The 18,349-nt window shown below is 37.5% G+C and overlaps 1 protein-coding gene across 1 annotated transcript in view; it reads right to left on the minus strand.

The window, feature by feature from the left end:
• Positions 1-1,626: 1,626 nt before the first annotated feature.
• The window catches only part of LOC143228708 (Golgi-associated plant pathogenesis-related protein 1-like), a gene marked incomplete in the record, with an annotated part of 73,086 nt that continues 56,363 nt past the window's right edge, over positions 1,627-18,349 (minus strand). The window contains 4 exon segments of the mRNA XM_076459993.1: positions 1,627-3,092; positions 4,945-5,022; positions 5,339-5,468; positions 12,012-12,514. Coding sequence (XP_076316108.1) covers positions 2,941-3,092; positions 4,945-5,022; positions 5,339-5,468; positions 12,012-12,389 — 738 coding nt within the window.

An 18,349-nucleotide genomic window follows, 5' to 3' on the forward strand; every position in this document is an offset into this window, starting at 1 on the left:
AAAAGGCAGGTGGTCAACATCACCCACCGCCAACTCTTGTGCTGCTTCTTATAGTTGACTGACACATTACAACACTTCTACAGTTGAAAGGACCAGTGTGTTCGGTGATGAAATCTGATCCCACAGATTTGACTAAAATCTGAGGTTTTAGTTTTCTTTCTTCAAGAACTAACTTTTCTTAAACTTCGTTCTTTCCACACACACACGTACACAAAATTTACAAGATGAATGATATTATTATAACTAAATGTGTTATTGAAGTCTGGTGTGGCCGACTGTTCTTACTTGCAATCGCCAGATCGTGGGTTCGAATACCGTCGCTGAACATGCTCGATTTTTCAGTTAGGGACGTTATAATGTGACATTATTCGTTGGTAAAAAGAGTTGTGCACGAGTTAGCGGATGGTTTTGTTGACTAGTTGCAAAATTCAAACAAGCTAACAATGTATTGTGGATAGTTATGGAAAAGATTGTCTACTTTCTGCGAGGGGAGGGCACACCAATAAACAATTAAATTTGTCTAATTTCTGCGAGGGAGGGCACACTAATAAACAATTAAATTTGTCTACTTTCTGCGGGGAGGGCACACTAATAAACAATTATATTTGTCTAATTTCTGAGAGGGGAGGGCACACTAATAAACAATTAAATTCTTATATACAAGGTGATATAATCTCAAAATATAAGTACAGAAATTCCAGAACAAGTTCGTTTTAATGCACTGGCGCCATCTATATAAATATAATAGTACCTTCTGTTGTATGTCCATGTAAATACTTTGCAAAGTGTGAATGGTTTGTTTGTGTTTTGAATTTTGCGCAAAGCTACACGAGGGCTATCTTTGCAGGCTGTCCCTAGCTTGGCAGTGTAAGACTAGAGGGAAGGCAGCTAGTCATCACCACCCACCGCCTACTCTTGGACTACTCTTTTACCAACGAATAGTGGGATTGACCGTCACATTAAACGCCCCACAGCTGAAAGGGCGAGCATGTTTGGTGCGACGGTGATTCGAATCCACGATCCTCGAATTACGAGTCAAGTGCCTAACCACTTGACCATGCCAGGGCCTTGTTGTATCTGTTTCAAATCTCTTTAATAATAAGGACTTATTGTTGGTATTATTTAATATTTCCTTTTGAAATAAAGACAAACATTGATGCTATATGTGATTTTAGTTATTTTGAATTCTAACAGTGATAAGTTCACTAGAACAGTACATGTATAAAAGAACTATTATACATGGCACTGTTTCAATCTTAAAAGTGTACTAAATTCATTGGTTTAATTACATATAATAAAGGTTGTACCATAGTCACCAATACTATTTATAACGGCTACTCAACTCTTAAATTTCCAAATTACGAACGTCAAAGGCGTCGCCAGGCACTAGTACACGGGTACCAAAACCTCAGAGAATGTATTGAAAAATCAGAATAGAAAACTATGGCCGATATCATATTGAAACGCCAAAAATTCCAGCGCCTACGTGTTCGATACCCGAACGTTTTAAGAACCAAGCGATCTCTCTGACCAAAGTGCTACTTTTTCCCATTTAATTACAGAGACCTTGGTTTCTAAAGTTTCAGGTACTGAAATGAAGACAGTATTAGACAACAAACCACAACGTTTTGAAGCATGTTTTTTTATTCTGCTAATTGTACAAACATCAACAAAACTATCCTGAAAATGTTTGGAAGATTAGTTGTCGTAAGAACCTCACAATTACCATCTAGTAGATGTTAAATAGACTCCGTATAACTTTCACGTCTTCACAGTTTCTTACGTCAGTTTTGTGCGAATACAAAAGACGAAATTCATAGCTCTTTCTCTTTACATAAATATACATCTATATATATACAGAAATACTGTTTAGAAGAAACCATCATTTTCTGGTGGAGATGGTCCGTTTTATAACAAGCATCAATGCTTACGGTAAAGGTAATTTAAGCCAAACAACATGAAATAACATGCCTATAAAATTACCAGTTAGGCCTATTACTGCAGTAACAAACCACTTATATTACCTTATTTGTAAAATATTTTAAAATCCGAAAAACAACAAAAAGGAAGAAGTGGTTGTTTTGAGCCGTGTGTACTCAAATATTTTAACAAAAACAGCTTTGAAATCATGAGACTATTTTAATTCTTTAATAATTCACAATATTATTGAAACATTGGGTATCCTATCAAACACAACTCTCTTTGTATATAACGTCTAAATACTACACAGGTGTAGGAGGATGTATAGTTAGTCTGGATACTACACAGGTGTAGGAGGATGTATAGTAAGTCTGGATACTACACAGATGTAGGATGATGTATAGTAAGTCTGGATACTACACAGATGTAAGAGGATGTAGAGTAAGTTTGGATACTACACAGATGTAGGAGGATGTATAGTAAGTCTGGATATTGCACAGATGTAGGAGATTGTATAGTAAGTCTGGATATTACGATATGTAGGAGGATGCAGAGTAAGTCTGGACACTACACAGGTGTAGGAGGATGTAGAATAAGTCTGGATACTAAACAGGTGTAGGAGGATGTAGAGTAAGTCTGGACACTACAAAGGTGTAGGAGGATGTAGGGTAAGATTGGATACTACACAGGTGTAGGAGGATGTATAGTAAGTCTGGATACTACACAGATGTAAGAGGATGTAGAGTAAGTCTGGATACCACACAGGTGTAGGAGGATGTATAGTAAGTCTGGATACATATTAATTTTGTTACAACATTTATGGTTGAAACAGGCATCGTGGAAAGTGTAATATAGGAATATAAGCATATGTCCCTCATTCGAACTGTTATTAATGGTGTTACGCCGTCGCTTCACAACAACAGGAACGTACAGATATTAACCGCTACTTATTGACTAGAAAGAAAAACAACATTAAAGTTAACACTGATGGGAACGTCAACCTGAGACTTCTAGGGTTAGTTATTTAGGTGGAGGAACATTCGCAGAGAACGACCCAACTACGTTGCCGGCTGGACTGTAGTTTGCGACGACAATGATCTTGTTCGACTTACTGCGAGCATGAGCCACGCCCAATTCGGTACTAGAGCGCCACACCACCTGTGTGAAGTGACCTGAAATTAAAGGAATTTGGTCACTGTAAAAAAAACATCAAAAAACAAACATAGTATTTGTAACGAACAACCTGTATTTATACCTATACAAAATGACTTTCGGTTTCTTAATTACTGGTTTTATAATTCAAATATATATACATTCAACGAAATTCTTCGAATAGATGTAAAGAAAAAGGCTCGGCATGGGGCCGCGGGGGCGTTATAATGTGCGGTTAATCCCACTATTTGTTTGTGAAAGAGTAACACAAGAGTTGGCGGTGGTTGGTGATGACTAGCTGCTTTCCCTCTAGTCTTACATTGAAAATAGCCCTCGCGTAGCTTTGCGCAGAATTCAAAAACAAACAAACAATTTAAAAAAAAAGGCTTAGCCGAGAATCAAAATTTTCTATTTATTTATTTACGTTTGATGTTTTATTTACTAAACATTTTTACTTTCTTATTGTCCGGATGACACAGAATTTGCATCCTTTTCATTTTAGAACCATAAAATAAATTAAAACTATTTTCCGACCAACAAATTTAACAATTTTGATTTTTTGATTTTTGAAGGTAGCGTGTGTGTTTTATTATAGCAAAGCCACATCGGGCTATCTGCTGAGCCCACCAAGGGAAATCGAACCCCTGATTTTAGTGTTGTAAATCCGTAGACTTACTGCTGTACTAGCGTGGGGCCTTTTGAAGATAGAATTATTATACCGATTCAAAAAATCTACGCATGCGCCATCTCTACAAAAAGAAATTACCTCATAAAGGTTTGACTTCTATCATCTCGTAACCGTTACGTATAAACGGTTGTACTACTGAAAAATTAAGTTGTTTGTTGCTTCAAGTTTTTATGAGATTTATAAAGGCAGTCACTGATTTATATATTTTTTACATACCGTTTTAAAATAATTGTCTATTGCTCGTCTGATACAGCGTAGAGTAACAAACAAACAAGGAAGTGGACTAGATAAGAGAACACGCTAACGAAGAGATTTTTCTGGTTTGACGGTAATTTGGAAGGCACAAATTAGACGAAAATTTTGTCGTGAAGTCTCGAGAACAAAGTTCACAATTATGTCACTAGGGTTGTATCAAATCGACTATATTACACGATGAAGAGTTGCCAATCAACACCATTTTAATCGTCCAATAAGTGTGAAATGTGGTTAGAAAATAGTTTATCCCAGAAGTATGGTGGGGTGCTAACCACGTGACAACATGTGATTGAACGTTTTCTCACTATACATGTTGCTTCGTATTACTGATGGGAATAGTATAGTAAAAGAAATTATCAATTTCAGTCTAACCATTAGACTATGGTTGATCAGTGAATCTATTAGTTATGTAGCTAGTTAGAGAGTTTTTTAATTGGTTAATGACTAGTTAATACACAACTTAACCAGCCTGTTAGCCAGTAAATTTACTGCCAATGAATAGTGAGTTTGTATTTTTATGAAGAAATAGAGTTTTTAAATTTGCAAGTATGTGAAGTTTCTGGTAGACCTAGTTTATTTGTAAAGTTAGGCCTATCTCTGAATGCTTGTTACGCTCAACAAGGTAATTAATATGAAGAAATAAAACATTTTTATTATCGTTAAATAAACTTTCCGTTATTCTTTTACCGAATAATCCAAAAGTACCCAACCAAAGATAAAAAACTACTGATATAATGATATCAAAAGTTGGAATAATTTGGTAAAACTGATATAGAATAGCGATTCAACTTCATGAATAGGACACAGATCGAAGCAAGACTGAAAACTGTATAGAAATTAATGTCCATCAGAGTGAAAGTCAGGTAAACTTTTTTAGTTTATTAACCAGAAAAGTGTGTGTTGAAGAAATAACTTATAGAGTGTCTTACCTGAAGCAAGGGTTCGAGGCTCTTTTCCGAATACATAATCTTTGATCTCACTATACCAGTTCTCAACTGGATCCTTTCCTGGTAATCAAAGGAAAGTTACAAATTGCAATTTCAAATGTTGTAATAAAGTATTAGATAATTAAGGTCCATGACTTAATATATTCAAGTGACACAAGATACAACTAGTATTTTTCTAATAAATTATATGAATTTCTAGCAGTTTTAAATATCAGAGATCTGAGTATTAGTTCCAGTTTATAACGATTATTAAACAATCTTTAATTAATACAAATTCAGATACCGTATATAGAGTTTCACTTTTTATACCTTATTTCTATTGACAGTCAGATCAGGGTATTACATATAATATGGGTTAAATAAAAATTTTAATTACCAGAGATCTGGGTTTTAGGATCAGAAGACCAGCCCATGTGTATGTTCTCACCATACTTGCGATTAGATCGGTGTTGGAAGTTGTCTGTCTTGGCTAGATGGTTAGCCCATTCCTGAGCGTAAGAACACAACTGAAAACCACAGAAAACTTGAGATGTTTAGCCCGTTCCTAAGTGCAGTAGCACACCTGAAATCTCACACTATTAACCCTTGAATTAGTTCATGATAACAAACGTTTCTTTTGCGCGCAAAATATGAGATAAGTCTATAATTATACCGGATAATAAAGAGAGGATAATTTAAAATATAACGTAAAGTTTGTACTTAAATATAAGTTCCAGAAACTACATAATAGGAGTTAAGAAACAGTAGTTTATAAAAGTAATAAATTAATTACGTATTATATAATATCATATATATAACATTTTTCTACATAATAGCGTAATTTGAATGATATAAATCAATAAAAGTTAAGCCTTTTTATAATTGTATACAATATGTTTCAAATACTCCACTAGAAAAGTATGTTTATGATGTTACGTAAACACGAAATTTCCAAAATTCAAATGAAGAAGAAAAAAAAAAAACCCTGAAAATTTGTACATATTGGAAAGATTAAAAATTCCTCATCGGTTTAAAGTTGACATATTTTTATCTATCCCTGTTCGAGGTTTAAGGTTTCCTATTCGTTATTATAAGGTGTAAAGTGGCTATTTAACAATTAATATTTATTATTTGTAATAGAATTACTTTTAATGGAAACTTCACTACTGATTGATTGGTTGTCTTATTCAGCACGCACTGAATATGTGGGCCCGGCATGGCCAAGCGTGTTCAGGCGTGCGACTCGTAATCTGAGGGCCGCGGGTTCGCATCCCCTTCGCGCCAAACATGCTTGCCCTTTCAGCCGTGGGAGCGTTATAATGTGACGGTCAATCCCACTATTCGTTGGTAAAAGAGTAGCCCAAGAGTTGGCGGTGGGTGGTGATGACTAGCTGCCTTCCCTCTAGTCTTACGCTGCTAAATTAGGGACGGCTAGCGCAGATAGCCTTCGAGTAGCTTTGTGTGAAATTCAAAAACAAACAAAACAACCTGAATATGATTTTTTCCAGACATAGTTCGACATTACTGGTTCCATGAAGTAATAAAACCAGCTTTAATATATTCCATTAACTTTAACTAACGTCGATAAATGATAGATTGGAGTAGTTTTTTATATATTTCTAGTGGTGTTTGTTGAATAATTTCGTAACATCAATGTTACACACACACACATATATATATATACTTTAAATTCTGTACCCACCATAGTGGGTACACACAACTGAAACAATACACAATGTTTCTTTGTTTTAATTATCTCTTTCATTGGCTCATTGATGGCAAAGAGGAAAAGGTTCGATCCAAGTTTGGCTAAGGAGTTGAGTAGACTGAATTTTTCATTTGACTGGTCTTTCAACGTTTCCTCGTATTGTGAGAATGTTTTATTTTAGTTTTGTTTTGTTCCTTTCTCGTGTTTGTTTGCACCCTCAACTATTGTTGCTCTGCCTTCCAGTGTTAAACCAGACCTTATAGCAATCCTATAATATCTATATAGACCTTGTCTTTTACGTTTTATGAAGATATGTCGACTTTATTCGTTCTCTATCTAGCCTGAAACAAAGGATGTACACGGTCCACTGTACGAATATTGTGTAGTCCGTTAGACAACTTCCTCGGTCTTTCTTCTGACATAAATGGGTTCAAGCTCTATACAACTGGTTCAGATCCTGTCTTCCTTCTGACAGAAAATGAGTTCAAGTTCTATACAATTGGTTCAGATCCTGTCCTTCTGTCTTTCTTCTGACATAAATGGGTTCAAGTTCTATACAACTGGTTCAGATCCTGTCCTTCTGTCTTTCTTCTGACATAAATGAGTTCAAGTTCTATACAACTGGTTCAGATCCTATCTTCCTTCTGACATAAATGAGTTCAAGTTCTATACAACTGGTTCAGATCCTGTCCTTCTGTCTTCCTTCTGACATAAATGGGTTCAAGTTCTATACAATTGGTTCAGATCCTGTTCTTCTGTCTTCCTTCTGACATAAATGGGTTCAAGTTCTATACAATTGGTTCAGATCCTGTTCTTCTGTCTTACTTCTGACATAAATGGGTTCAAGTTCTATACAATTGGTTCAGATCCTGTTCTTCTGTCTTCCTTCTGACATAAATGGGTTCAAGTTCTATACAACTGGTTCAGATCCTGTCCTTCTGTCTTCCTTCTGACATAAATGAGTTCAAGTTCTATACAACTGGTTCAGATCCTGTCCTTCTGTCTTCCTTCTGACATAAATGAGTTCAAGTTCTATACAACTGGTTCAGATCCTGTCTTCTTTCTGACATAAATGAGTTCAAGTTCTATACAACTGGTTCAGATCCTGTCCTTCTGTCTTCCTTCTGACATAAATTAGTTTAAGATCTATACAACTGGTTCAGATCCTGTCTTCCTTCTGACATAAATGAGTTCAAGTTCTATACAACTGGTTCAGATCCTGTCCTTCTGTCTTCCTTCTGACATAAATGAGTTTAAGATCTATACAACTGGTTCAGATCTTGTCTTCCTTCTGACATAAATGGGTTCAAGCTCTGTACAACTGGTTCGGATCCTATCATTCGGTCTTCCTTCTGACACAAACAGGTTCCGAGTTCCATACAACTAGGTCTAAGTATTGTCTTCATGCATTAACCAACTACAGATATATATTAAAATCAACAATTAAATTATGTAAAGCAGGAGCTCCCTCTATCGTAGATCTTCTGTTCTTTTATGAGTTAATCCATCTACCACTAAAGGCTATTTCATTTCTGAAGTCGCTCTAGGTAATATTTCATCATGTGATTTGATTTCACAATTCGCTAGTTTCTACTTCTGATTCGTAATTTGTCAGAAAGCTCCAAAGTCAACGATCTCTTGTAACTTTACGAACTGTGTACTTTGAGAGAACGTCATCGGTTCGAGGCTTCTCCAATATCTCCACCTCAACTGTTGTTTTGTAGAAAAATGTTTGGTTCTGTAGAATGTTCCAATAAACCACAACATCCTTACCAACTGAACTCTACCATTCTACACACCCTGCACCCAAAACTGATGATTCGACCACAGTGCAGGATCATAAAACTATATTCCTGTTCTGATGTACATTCCTCCTCAAGCCGTTAGAATTAAGAACCTCTGTGGACAGTTGGTTGGTAGTACTTCTCTGTAAACCATCTTCAAGTGTAAACTCTAACTGACCATTCAGTCTCGCATGGATATTTATTAAAACCTTTTAGTGTATACTTGTTAAACGTCTAAACCGAGTTTTGAAAGACCTTAATCTATTATGAGATACACAAGTTACATCAGATCTTAAGGACCATAACCTATTATCAGATACACAAGTTACATCAGATCTTAAGGACCATAACCTATTATCAGATACACAAGTTACATCAGATCTTAAGGACCATAACCTATTATCAGATATACAAGTTACATTAGATCTTAAGGACCATAACCTATTATCAGATATACAAGTTACATTAGATCTTAAGGACCATAACCATAACAAGGACCACCTTGTTAACCACTATCGTTTGTCTTTTTGTTTCGGCCTGACGTTGTGGTTTGATCTTCAAGCCACTCTTTGAAATTGTAATGTATTCCTTTTTAACACCCGGATGTGATCCCTGTAGAAGGACCACTGTTATGCAATAAGTATGACAATACACTCAACATTGTTTTTATGTTTCAGCTACGATCTATACAGATTTTTCACTAAGCTAATGATAATGCTATAGTAGCTCGACCTTAGCCACTTTAAACAAGGTTTGGCCAACTACTTGGCCATGACCCCTTTAAACAAAGTTTAGCAAACTGCTCGACCATGTCCATTTTAGACAAGGTTTGGCCAACTTCTAGACCATAGCCACTTTAAACAAGGTTTAGCCAACTGCTTGGCCATGACCCCTTTAAACAAATATTAGCAAACTGCTCGACCATGTCCATTTTAGACAAGGTTTGGCCAACTGCTCGACCATGTCCATTTTAGACAAGGTTTGGCCAACTGCTTGACCATAGCCACTTTAAACAAAGTTCTTCAGACACAAAACAATTTCTTCCTTCTGTGATGTAGACAGGCGGCTTAACCTCAATGTTTAAATAAACAGACCCATTATCTTTGTTCAAAAACCCTAGAACTACTGTACCTGTGAAACCCGACCAAGAGCTACTGTACCTGTGAAACCCGACCTAGAGCTACTGTACCTGTGAAACCCGACCTAGAGCTACTGTACCTGTGAAACCCGACCTAGAGCTACTGTACCTGTGAAACCCGACCTAGAGCTACTGTACCTGTGAAACCCGACCTAGAGCTACTGTAGCAGTGAAACCCGACCTAGAGCTACTGTACCAATGAAACCCGACCTAGAGCTACTGTAGCAGTGAAACCCGACCTGGAGCTACTGTGCCAATGAAACCCGACCTGGAGCTACTGTGCCAATGAAACCCGACCTAGAGCTACTGTGCCAATGAAACCCGACCTGGAGCTACTGTACCAATGAAACCCGACCTAAAGCTACTGTACCTGTGAAACCCGACCTAGAGCTACTGTACCAGTGAAACCCGACCTGGAGCTATTGTGCCTGTGAAACCCGACCTGGAGCTATTGTTCCAGTGAAACCCGACTTAGAGCTACTGTGCCTGTGAAACCCGACCTGGAGCTACTGTGCCAGTGAAGCCCGACCTGGAGCTACTGTGCCAATGAAAGCCGACCTGGAGCTACTGTACCAGTGAAACCCGACCTGGAGCTACTGTACCTGTGAAGCCGACCTAGAGCTACTGTAGCAGTGAAAGCCGACCTAGAGCTACTGTACCTGTGAAACCCGACCTGGAGCTACTGTACCAATGAAACCCGACCTGGAGCTACTGTACCAATGAAACCCGACCTGGAGCTACTGTAGCAGTGGAACCCGACCTGGAGCTACTGTGCCTGTGAAACCCGACCTGGAGCTACTGTACCAATGAAACCCGACCTGGAGCTACTGTACCAATGAAACCCGACCTAGAGCTACTGTACCAGTGAAACCCGACCTGGAGCTACTGTACCTGTGAAACCCGACCTAGAGCTACTGTACCAGTGAAACCCGACCTAGAGCTACTGTACCTGTGAAACCCGACCTGGAGCTATTGTTCCAGTGAAACCCGACTTAGAGCTACTGTACCAGTGAAACCCGACCTGGAGCTACTGTGCCTGTGAAACCCGACCTAGAGCTATTGTTCCAGTGAAACCCGACTTAGAGCTACTGTTCCAGTGAAACCCGACCTAGAGCTACTGTACATGTGAAACCCGACCTACAGCTGCTGTACCAGTGAAACCCGACCTAGAGCTACTGTACCAGTGAAACCCGACCTAGAGCTACTGTACCTGTGAAACCCGACCTAGAGCTATTGTTCCAGTGAAACCCGACCTAGAGCTATTGTACCTGTGAAACCCGACCAAAGCTACTGTACCAGTGAAACCCGACCTAGAGCTGCTGTACCTGTGAAACCCGACCTAGAGCTACTGTACCTGTGAAACTCGATCGAGAGCTACTCCATCTGTTTAGTTCAATCTAAAGATTCTCTAACTATACAAACAGTTTACTGCTAATGCCACAGAGATGCGACGACGTTTGAAAAAATGTTGAAATAAACATCTGACCCCTTGAGTGAATCATACAGACAGGAATACATCTGTAGCCAACATTTGACCCTTGAGTGAATCATACAGACAGGAATACATCTGTAGCCAACATCTGACCCCTTGAGTGAATCATACAGACAGGAATACATCTGTAGCCAACATCTTACCCCTTGAGTGAATCATACAGACATGAATACATCTGTAGCCAACATCTGACCCCTTGAGTGAATCATACAGACATGGATACATCTGTAGCCAACATCTGACCCCTTGAGTGAATCATACTGACAGGAATACATCTGTAGCCAACATCTGACCCCTTGAGTGAATCATACAGACAGGAATACATCTGTAGCCAACATCTGACCCCTTGAGTGAATCATACAGACAGCAATACATCTGTAGCCAACATCTGACCCCTTGAGTGAATCATACAGACAGGAATACATTTGTAGCCAACATCTGACCCCTTGAGTGAATCATACAGACAGGAATACATCTGTAGCCAACATCTGACCCCTTGAGTGAATCATACAGACAGGAATACATCTGTAGCCAACATCTGACCCCTTGAGTGAATCATACAGACAGGAATACATCTGTAGCCAACATCTGACCCCTTGAGTGAATCATACAGACAGGAATACATCTGTAGCCAACATCTGACCCCTTGAGTGAATCATACAGACAGGAATACATCTGTAGTCAACATCTGACCCCTTGAGTGAATCATACAGACATGGATACATCTGTAGCCAACATCTGACCCCTTGAGTGAATCATACAGACAACAATACATCTGTAGCCAACATCTGACCCCTTGAGTGAATCATACAGACAGGAATACATTTGTAGCCAACATCTGACCCCTTGAGTGAATCATACAGACAGCAATACATCTGTACTCTCTGGGAAATCTTATTATATTACTCCATTTTGTATAGTTTGGTATTGTTAAGTGTGTAAACGTACCTCAGTTGACAGCTTTAATGGAGGGACGCCATGTTTGGCTCTATAGTAGTTGTGCCACTGAAGACATTCGTCAGGAAACTTTCCACTACTGCTACCAGAGGCTGCAGAAGGTTTGTTTGTAAACTCCACTGAACTGGTTGGCTCAGAGGATCCTTGCTGAGCTTTTGTTGTTGAGGACAAAGGTGATGACGAAGACACAGAGTTCCTTTGTCCAGGAATGATCGATTTGTTTGTGGTGGTGTGACTGGGAAGCTTCTGAAAGAGTGCAGTTGTACCAGAAGAACATGGCTTATTTTCACTGTAAGTGACCGTTCTGACTTCTTTTACTATTGTTATGGTCTTCTTTATCTTGCTGCTTTGGTTCAATATTGACGACATAATAGACAGCTAGATGGTTCCTGGTTTGTCACCCTTCCTAGAGAGGATGAAGACTAGATGTGATTCTCGTGGGCAACTCTTTCAGGAAAACTGTAAATCGTCAGAAAACGTCTTTTAGGTGTCAACTGAAACAAGACATAAGCTTCAATGTAACATACAGATAACTATGTATCTACATTGACTGTGAAACGAACACTCAAAAACTTAAGACTCTGTCAGATTAACAGATGAAATCACATTTCAACTTAGATAAAATCTTCGTGGTTTTGTCTTGTTGCCTTTCATGTCGTAGTTTACTGTGTAATTTGTCTTACACAAACACTTTTGTTGTTTATAAAATTATAATTATTCACAAAAACTGTTGATGTTTTTATACACAGAAAACGTTTGAAACAGCAAGAAAACCGAGTAGCTCAAAAGAAAAAAATAGTGAAACCTACGTGAGACAAGATGGTAAAATAACCAGTAAGTTGAGAGTAAATCTATGAAATCAAAGATATAGTTAAGAAACTAGTAACTAACTGAAAGCCATGAAAGACAAACTAACTAAATATGAGATACAGAAAAGAAACTTCAATGACCCTGGAGACAAGGACCGAATTTAAAAGGAATTTGAACCCAACTAATATTAGTTAATATTTTAAAACTGATATTCAACAGCAGAAGAGTTTTCATATTATGAAACTACACTTAACAACCAACTTTCACATTTATAACACAGGTTTACTGTTTTCTACGGGGTGTTAATGTAACCACACTCGTCATTATATGAAAGGTTTAATGTGTTGTACTGGTTGTTAATGTAACCACACTCGTCATTATATGAAAGGTTTAATGTGTTGTACTGGTTGTTAATGTGACCACACTCGTCATTAGATGAAAGGTTTACTGTGTTATACTGGTTGTTAATGTAACCACACGCGTCATTAGATGAACCGATTACTGTTTTGTACTGGTTGTTAATGTAACCACACTCGTCATTATATGAAAGGTTTACTGTGTTGTACTGGTTGTTAATTTAACCACACTCGTCATTATATGAAAGGTTTACTGTGTTGTACTGGTTGTTAATATAACCACACTCGTCATTATATGAAAGGTTTACTGTGTTGTACTAGTTGTTAATATAACCACACTCGTCATTATATGAAAGGTTTACTGTGTTGTACTGGTTGTTAATGTAACCACACTAGTCATTATATGAAAGGTTTACCGTGTTGTACTGGTTGTTAATATAACCACACTCGTCATTATATGAAAGGTTTACTGTGTTGTACTGGTTGTTAATGTAACCACACTCGTCATTATATGAAAGGTTTACTGTGTTGTACTGGTTGTTAATGTAACCACACGCGTCATTATATGAAAGGTTTAATGTGTTGTACTGGTTGTTAATGTGACCACACTCGTCATTATATGAAAGGTTTACTGTGTTGTACTAGTTGTTAATGTGACCACACTCGTCATTATATGAAAGGTTTACTGTGTTGTACTAGTTGTTAATGTGACCACACTCGTCATTATAGGAAACGTTTATTGTGTTGTACTGGTTGTTAATGTGACCACACTCGTCATTATATGAAAGGTTTACTGTGTTGTACTGGTTGTTAATGTGACCACACTCGTCATTATATGAAAGGTTTACTGTGTTGTACTGGTTGTTAATGTGACCACACTCGTCATTATATGAAAGGTTTACTGTGTTGTACTGGTTGTTAATGTAACCACACTCGTCATTATATGAAAGGTTTACTGTGTTGTACTGGTTGTTAATGTAACCACACTCGTCATTATATGAAAGGTTTACTGTGTTGTACTGGTTGTTAATGTAACCACACTCGTCATTATATGAAAGGTTTACTGTGTTGTACTGGTTGTTAATGTAACCACACTCGTCATTATATGAAAGGTTTACTGTGTTGTACTGGTTGTTAATATAACCACACTCGTCATTATATGAAAGGTTTACTGTGTTGTACTGGTTGTTAATGTAACCACACTCGTCATTATATGAAAGGTTTACTGTGTTGTACTGGTTGTTAATGTAACCACACGCGTCATTATATGAAAGGTTTACTGTGTTGTACTGGTTGTTAATGTAACCACACTCGTCATTATATGAAAGGTTTACTGTGTTGTACTGGTTGTTAATGTAACCACACTCGTCATTATATGAAAGGTTTACTGTGTTGTACTGGTTGTTAATGTGACCACACTCGTCATTATATGAAAGGTTTACTGTGTTGTACTAGTTGTTAATGTGACCACACTCGTCATTATATGAAAGGTTTACTGTGTTGTACTAGTTGTTAATGTGACCACACTCGTCATTATATGAAAGGTTTACTGTGTTGTACTGGTTGTTAATGTGACCACACTCGTCATTATATGAAAGGTTTACTGTGTTGTACTGGTTGTTAATGTGACCACACTCGTCATTATATGAAAGGTTTACTGTGTTGTACTGGTTGTTAATGTGACCACACTCGTCATTTTTGGAAACGTTTATTGTGTTGTACTGGTTGTTAATATAACCACACTCGTCATTATATGAAAGGTTTACTGTGTTGTACTGGTTGTTAATGTGACCACACTCGTCATTATATGAAAGGTTTACTGTGTTGTACTGGTTGTTAATGTAACCACACTCGTCATTATATGAAAGGTTTACTGTGTTGTACTGGTTGTTAATGTAACCACACGCGTCATTATATGAAAGGTTTAATGTGTTGTACTGGTTGTTAATGTGACCACACTCGTCATTATATGAAAGGTTTACTGTGTTGTACTGGTTGTTAATGTGACCACACTCGTCATTATATGAAAGGTTTACTGTGTTGTACTAGTTGTTAATGTGACCACACTCGTCATTATAGGAAACGTTTATTGTGTTGTACTGGTTGTTAATGTGACCACACTCGTCATTATATGAAAGGTTTACTGTGTTGTACTGGTTGTTAATGTGACCACACTCGTCATTATATGAAAGGTTTACTGTGTTGTACTGGTTGTTAATGTGACCACACTCGTCATTATATGAAAGGTTTACTGTGTTGTACTGGTTGTTAATGTGACCACACTCGTCATTATATGAAAGGTTTACTGTGTTGTACTGGTTGTTAATGTGACCACACTCGTCATTATAGGAAACGTTTATTGTGTTGTACTGGTTGTTAATATAACCACACTCGTCATTATATGAAAGGTTTACTGTGTTGTACTGGTTGTTAATGTGACCACACTCGTCATTATATGAAAGGTTTACTGTGTTGTACTAGTTGTTAATGTGACCACACTCGTCATTATAGGAAACGTTTATTGTGTTGTACTGGTTGTTAATGTGACCACACTCGTCATTATATGAAAGGTTTACTGTGTTGTACTGGTTGTTAATGTGACCACACTCGTCATTATAGGAAACGTTTATTGTGTTGTACTGGTTGTTAATGTGACCACACTCGTCATTATATGAAAGGTTTACTGTGTTGTACTGGTTGTTAATGTGACCACACTCGTCATTATATGAAAGGTTTACTGTGTTGTACTGGTTGTTAATGTGACCACACTCGTCATTATATGAAAGGTTTACTGTGTTGTACTGGTTGTTAATGTGACCACACTCGTCATTATATGAAAGGTTTACTGTGTTGTACTGGTTGTTAATGTGACCACACTCGTCATTATATGAAAGGTTTACTGTGTTGTACTGGTTGTTAATGTGACCACACTCGTCATTATATGAAAGGTTTACTGTGTTGTACTGGTTGTTAATGTAACCACACTCGTCATTATATGAAAGGTTTACTGTGTTGTACTGGTTGTTAATGTAACCACACTCGTCATTACATGAAAGGTTTACTGTGTTGTACTGGTTGTTAATATAACCACACTCGTCATTATATGAAAGGTTTACTGTGTTGTACTGGTTGTTAATGTAACCACACTCGTCATTATATGAAAGGTTTACTGTGTTGTACTGGTTGTTAATGTGACCACACTCGTCATTATATGAAAGGTTTACTGTGTTGTACTGGTTGTTAATGTAACCACACTCGTCATTATAGGAAAGGTTTACTGTGTTGTACTAGTTGTTAATGTAACCACACGCGTCATTAGATGAACCGATTACTGTTTTGTACTGGTTGTTAATGTAACCACACTCGTCATTATATGAAAGGTTTACTGTGTTGTACTGGTTGTTAATGTGACCACACTCGTCATTATATGAAAGGTTTACTGTGTTATACTGGTTGTTAATGTAACCACACTCGTCATTATATGAAAGGTTTACTGTGTTGTACTGGTTGTTAATGTAACCACACTCGTCATTATATGAAAGGTTTACTGTGTTGTACTGGTTGTTAATGTGACCACACTCGTCATTATATGAAAGGTTTACTGTGTTGTACTAGTTGTTAATGTGACCACATTCGTCATTACATGAAAGGTTTACTGTGTTGTACTGGTTGTTAATGTAACCACACTCGTCATTATATGAAAGGTTTACTGTGTTGTACTGGTTGTTAATGTAACCACACTCGTCATTATATGAAAGGTTTACTGTGTTGTACTGGTTGTTAATGTAACCACACTCGTCATTATATGAAAGGTTTACTGTGTTGTACTGGTTGTTAATGTAACCACACTCGTCATTATATGAAAGGTTTATTGTGTTGTACTAGTTGTTAATGTGACCACACTCGTCATTATATGAAAGGTTTACTGTGTTGTACTGGTTGTTAATGTGACCACACTCGTCATTATATGAAAGGTTTACTGTGTTGTACTGGTTGTTAATGTAACCACACTCGTCATTAGATGAAACGTTTACCGTGTTGTACTGGTTGTTAATGTGACCACACTCGTCATTATAGGAAACGTTTATTGTGTTGTACTGGTTGTTAATGTGACCACACTCGTCATTATATGAAAGGTTTACTGTGTTGTACTGGTTGTTAATGTGACCACACTCGTCATTATATGAAAGGTTTACTGTGTTGTACTGGTTGTTAATGTGACCACACTCGTCATTATAGGAAACGTTTATTGTGTTGTACTGGTTGTTAATATAACCACACTCGTCATTATATGAAAGGTTTACTGTGTTGTACTGGTTGTTAATGTGACCACACTCGTCATTATATGAAAGGTTTACTGTGTTGTACTAGTTGTTAATGTAACCACACTCGTCATTATAGGAAAGGTTTACTGTGTTATACTGGTTGTTAATGTAACCACACGCGTCATTACATGAAAGGTTTACTGTGTTATACTGGTTGTTAATGTGACCACACTCGTCATTATAGGAAAGGTTTACTGTGTTATACTGGTTGTTAATGTAACCACACTCGTCATTATATGAAAGGTTTACTGTGTTGTACTGGTTGTTAATGTGACCACACTCGTCATTACATGAAAGGTTTACTGTGTTGTACTGGTTGTTAATGTGACCACACTCGTCATTATATGAAAGGTTTATTGTGTTGTACTGGTTGTTAATGTAACCACACTCGTCATTATAGGAAAGGTTTACTGTGTTGTACTGGTTGTTAATGTAACCACACGCGTCATTATATGAAAGGTTTACTGTGTTGTACTGGTTGTTAATGTAACCACACTCGTCATTATAGGAAAGGTTTACTGTGTTGTACTGGTTGTTAATGTGACCACACTCGTCATTATATGAAAGGTTTACTGTGTTGTACTGGTTGTTAATGTAACCACACTCGTCATTATATGAAAGGTTTACTGTGTTGTACTGGTTGTTAATGTAACCACACTCGTCATTATATGAAAGGTTTACTGTGTTGTACTGGTTGTTAATGTGACCACACTCGTCATTATATGAAAGGTTTACTGTGTTGTACTGGTTGTTAATGTGACCACACTCGTCATTATATGAAAGGTTTACTGTGTTGTACTGGTTGTTAATGTAACCACACTCGTCATTATATGAAAGG

The sequence above is a fragment of the Tachypleus tridentatus genome, chromosome 10 (genome assembly GCF_004210375.1).
Source record: "Tachypleus tridentatus isolate NWPU-2018 chromosome 10, ASM421037v1, whole genome shotgun sequence".
NCBI classification, from domain to species: domain Eukaryota; kingdom Metazoa; phylum Arthropoda; class Merostomata; order Xiphosura; family Limulidae; genus Tachypleus; species Tachypleus tridentatus.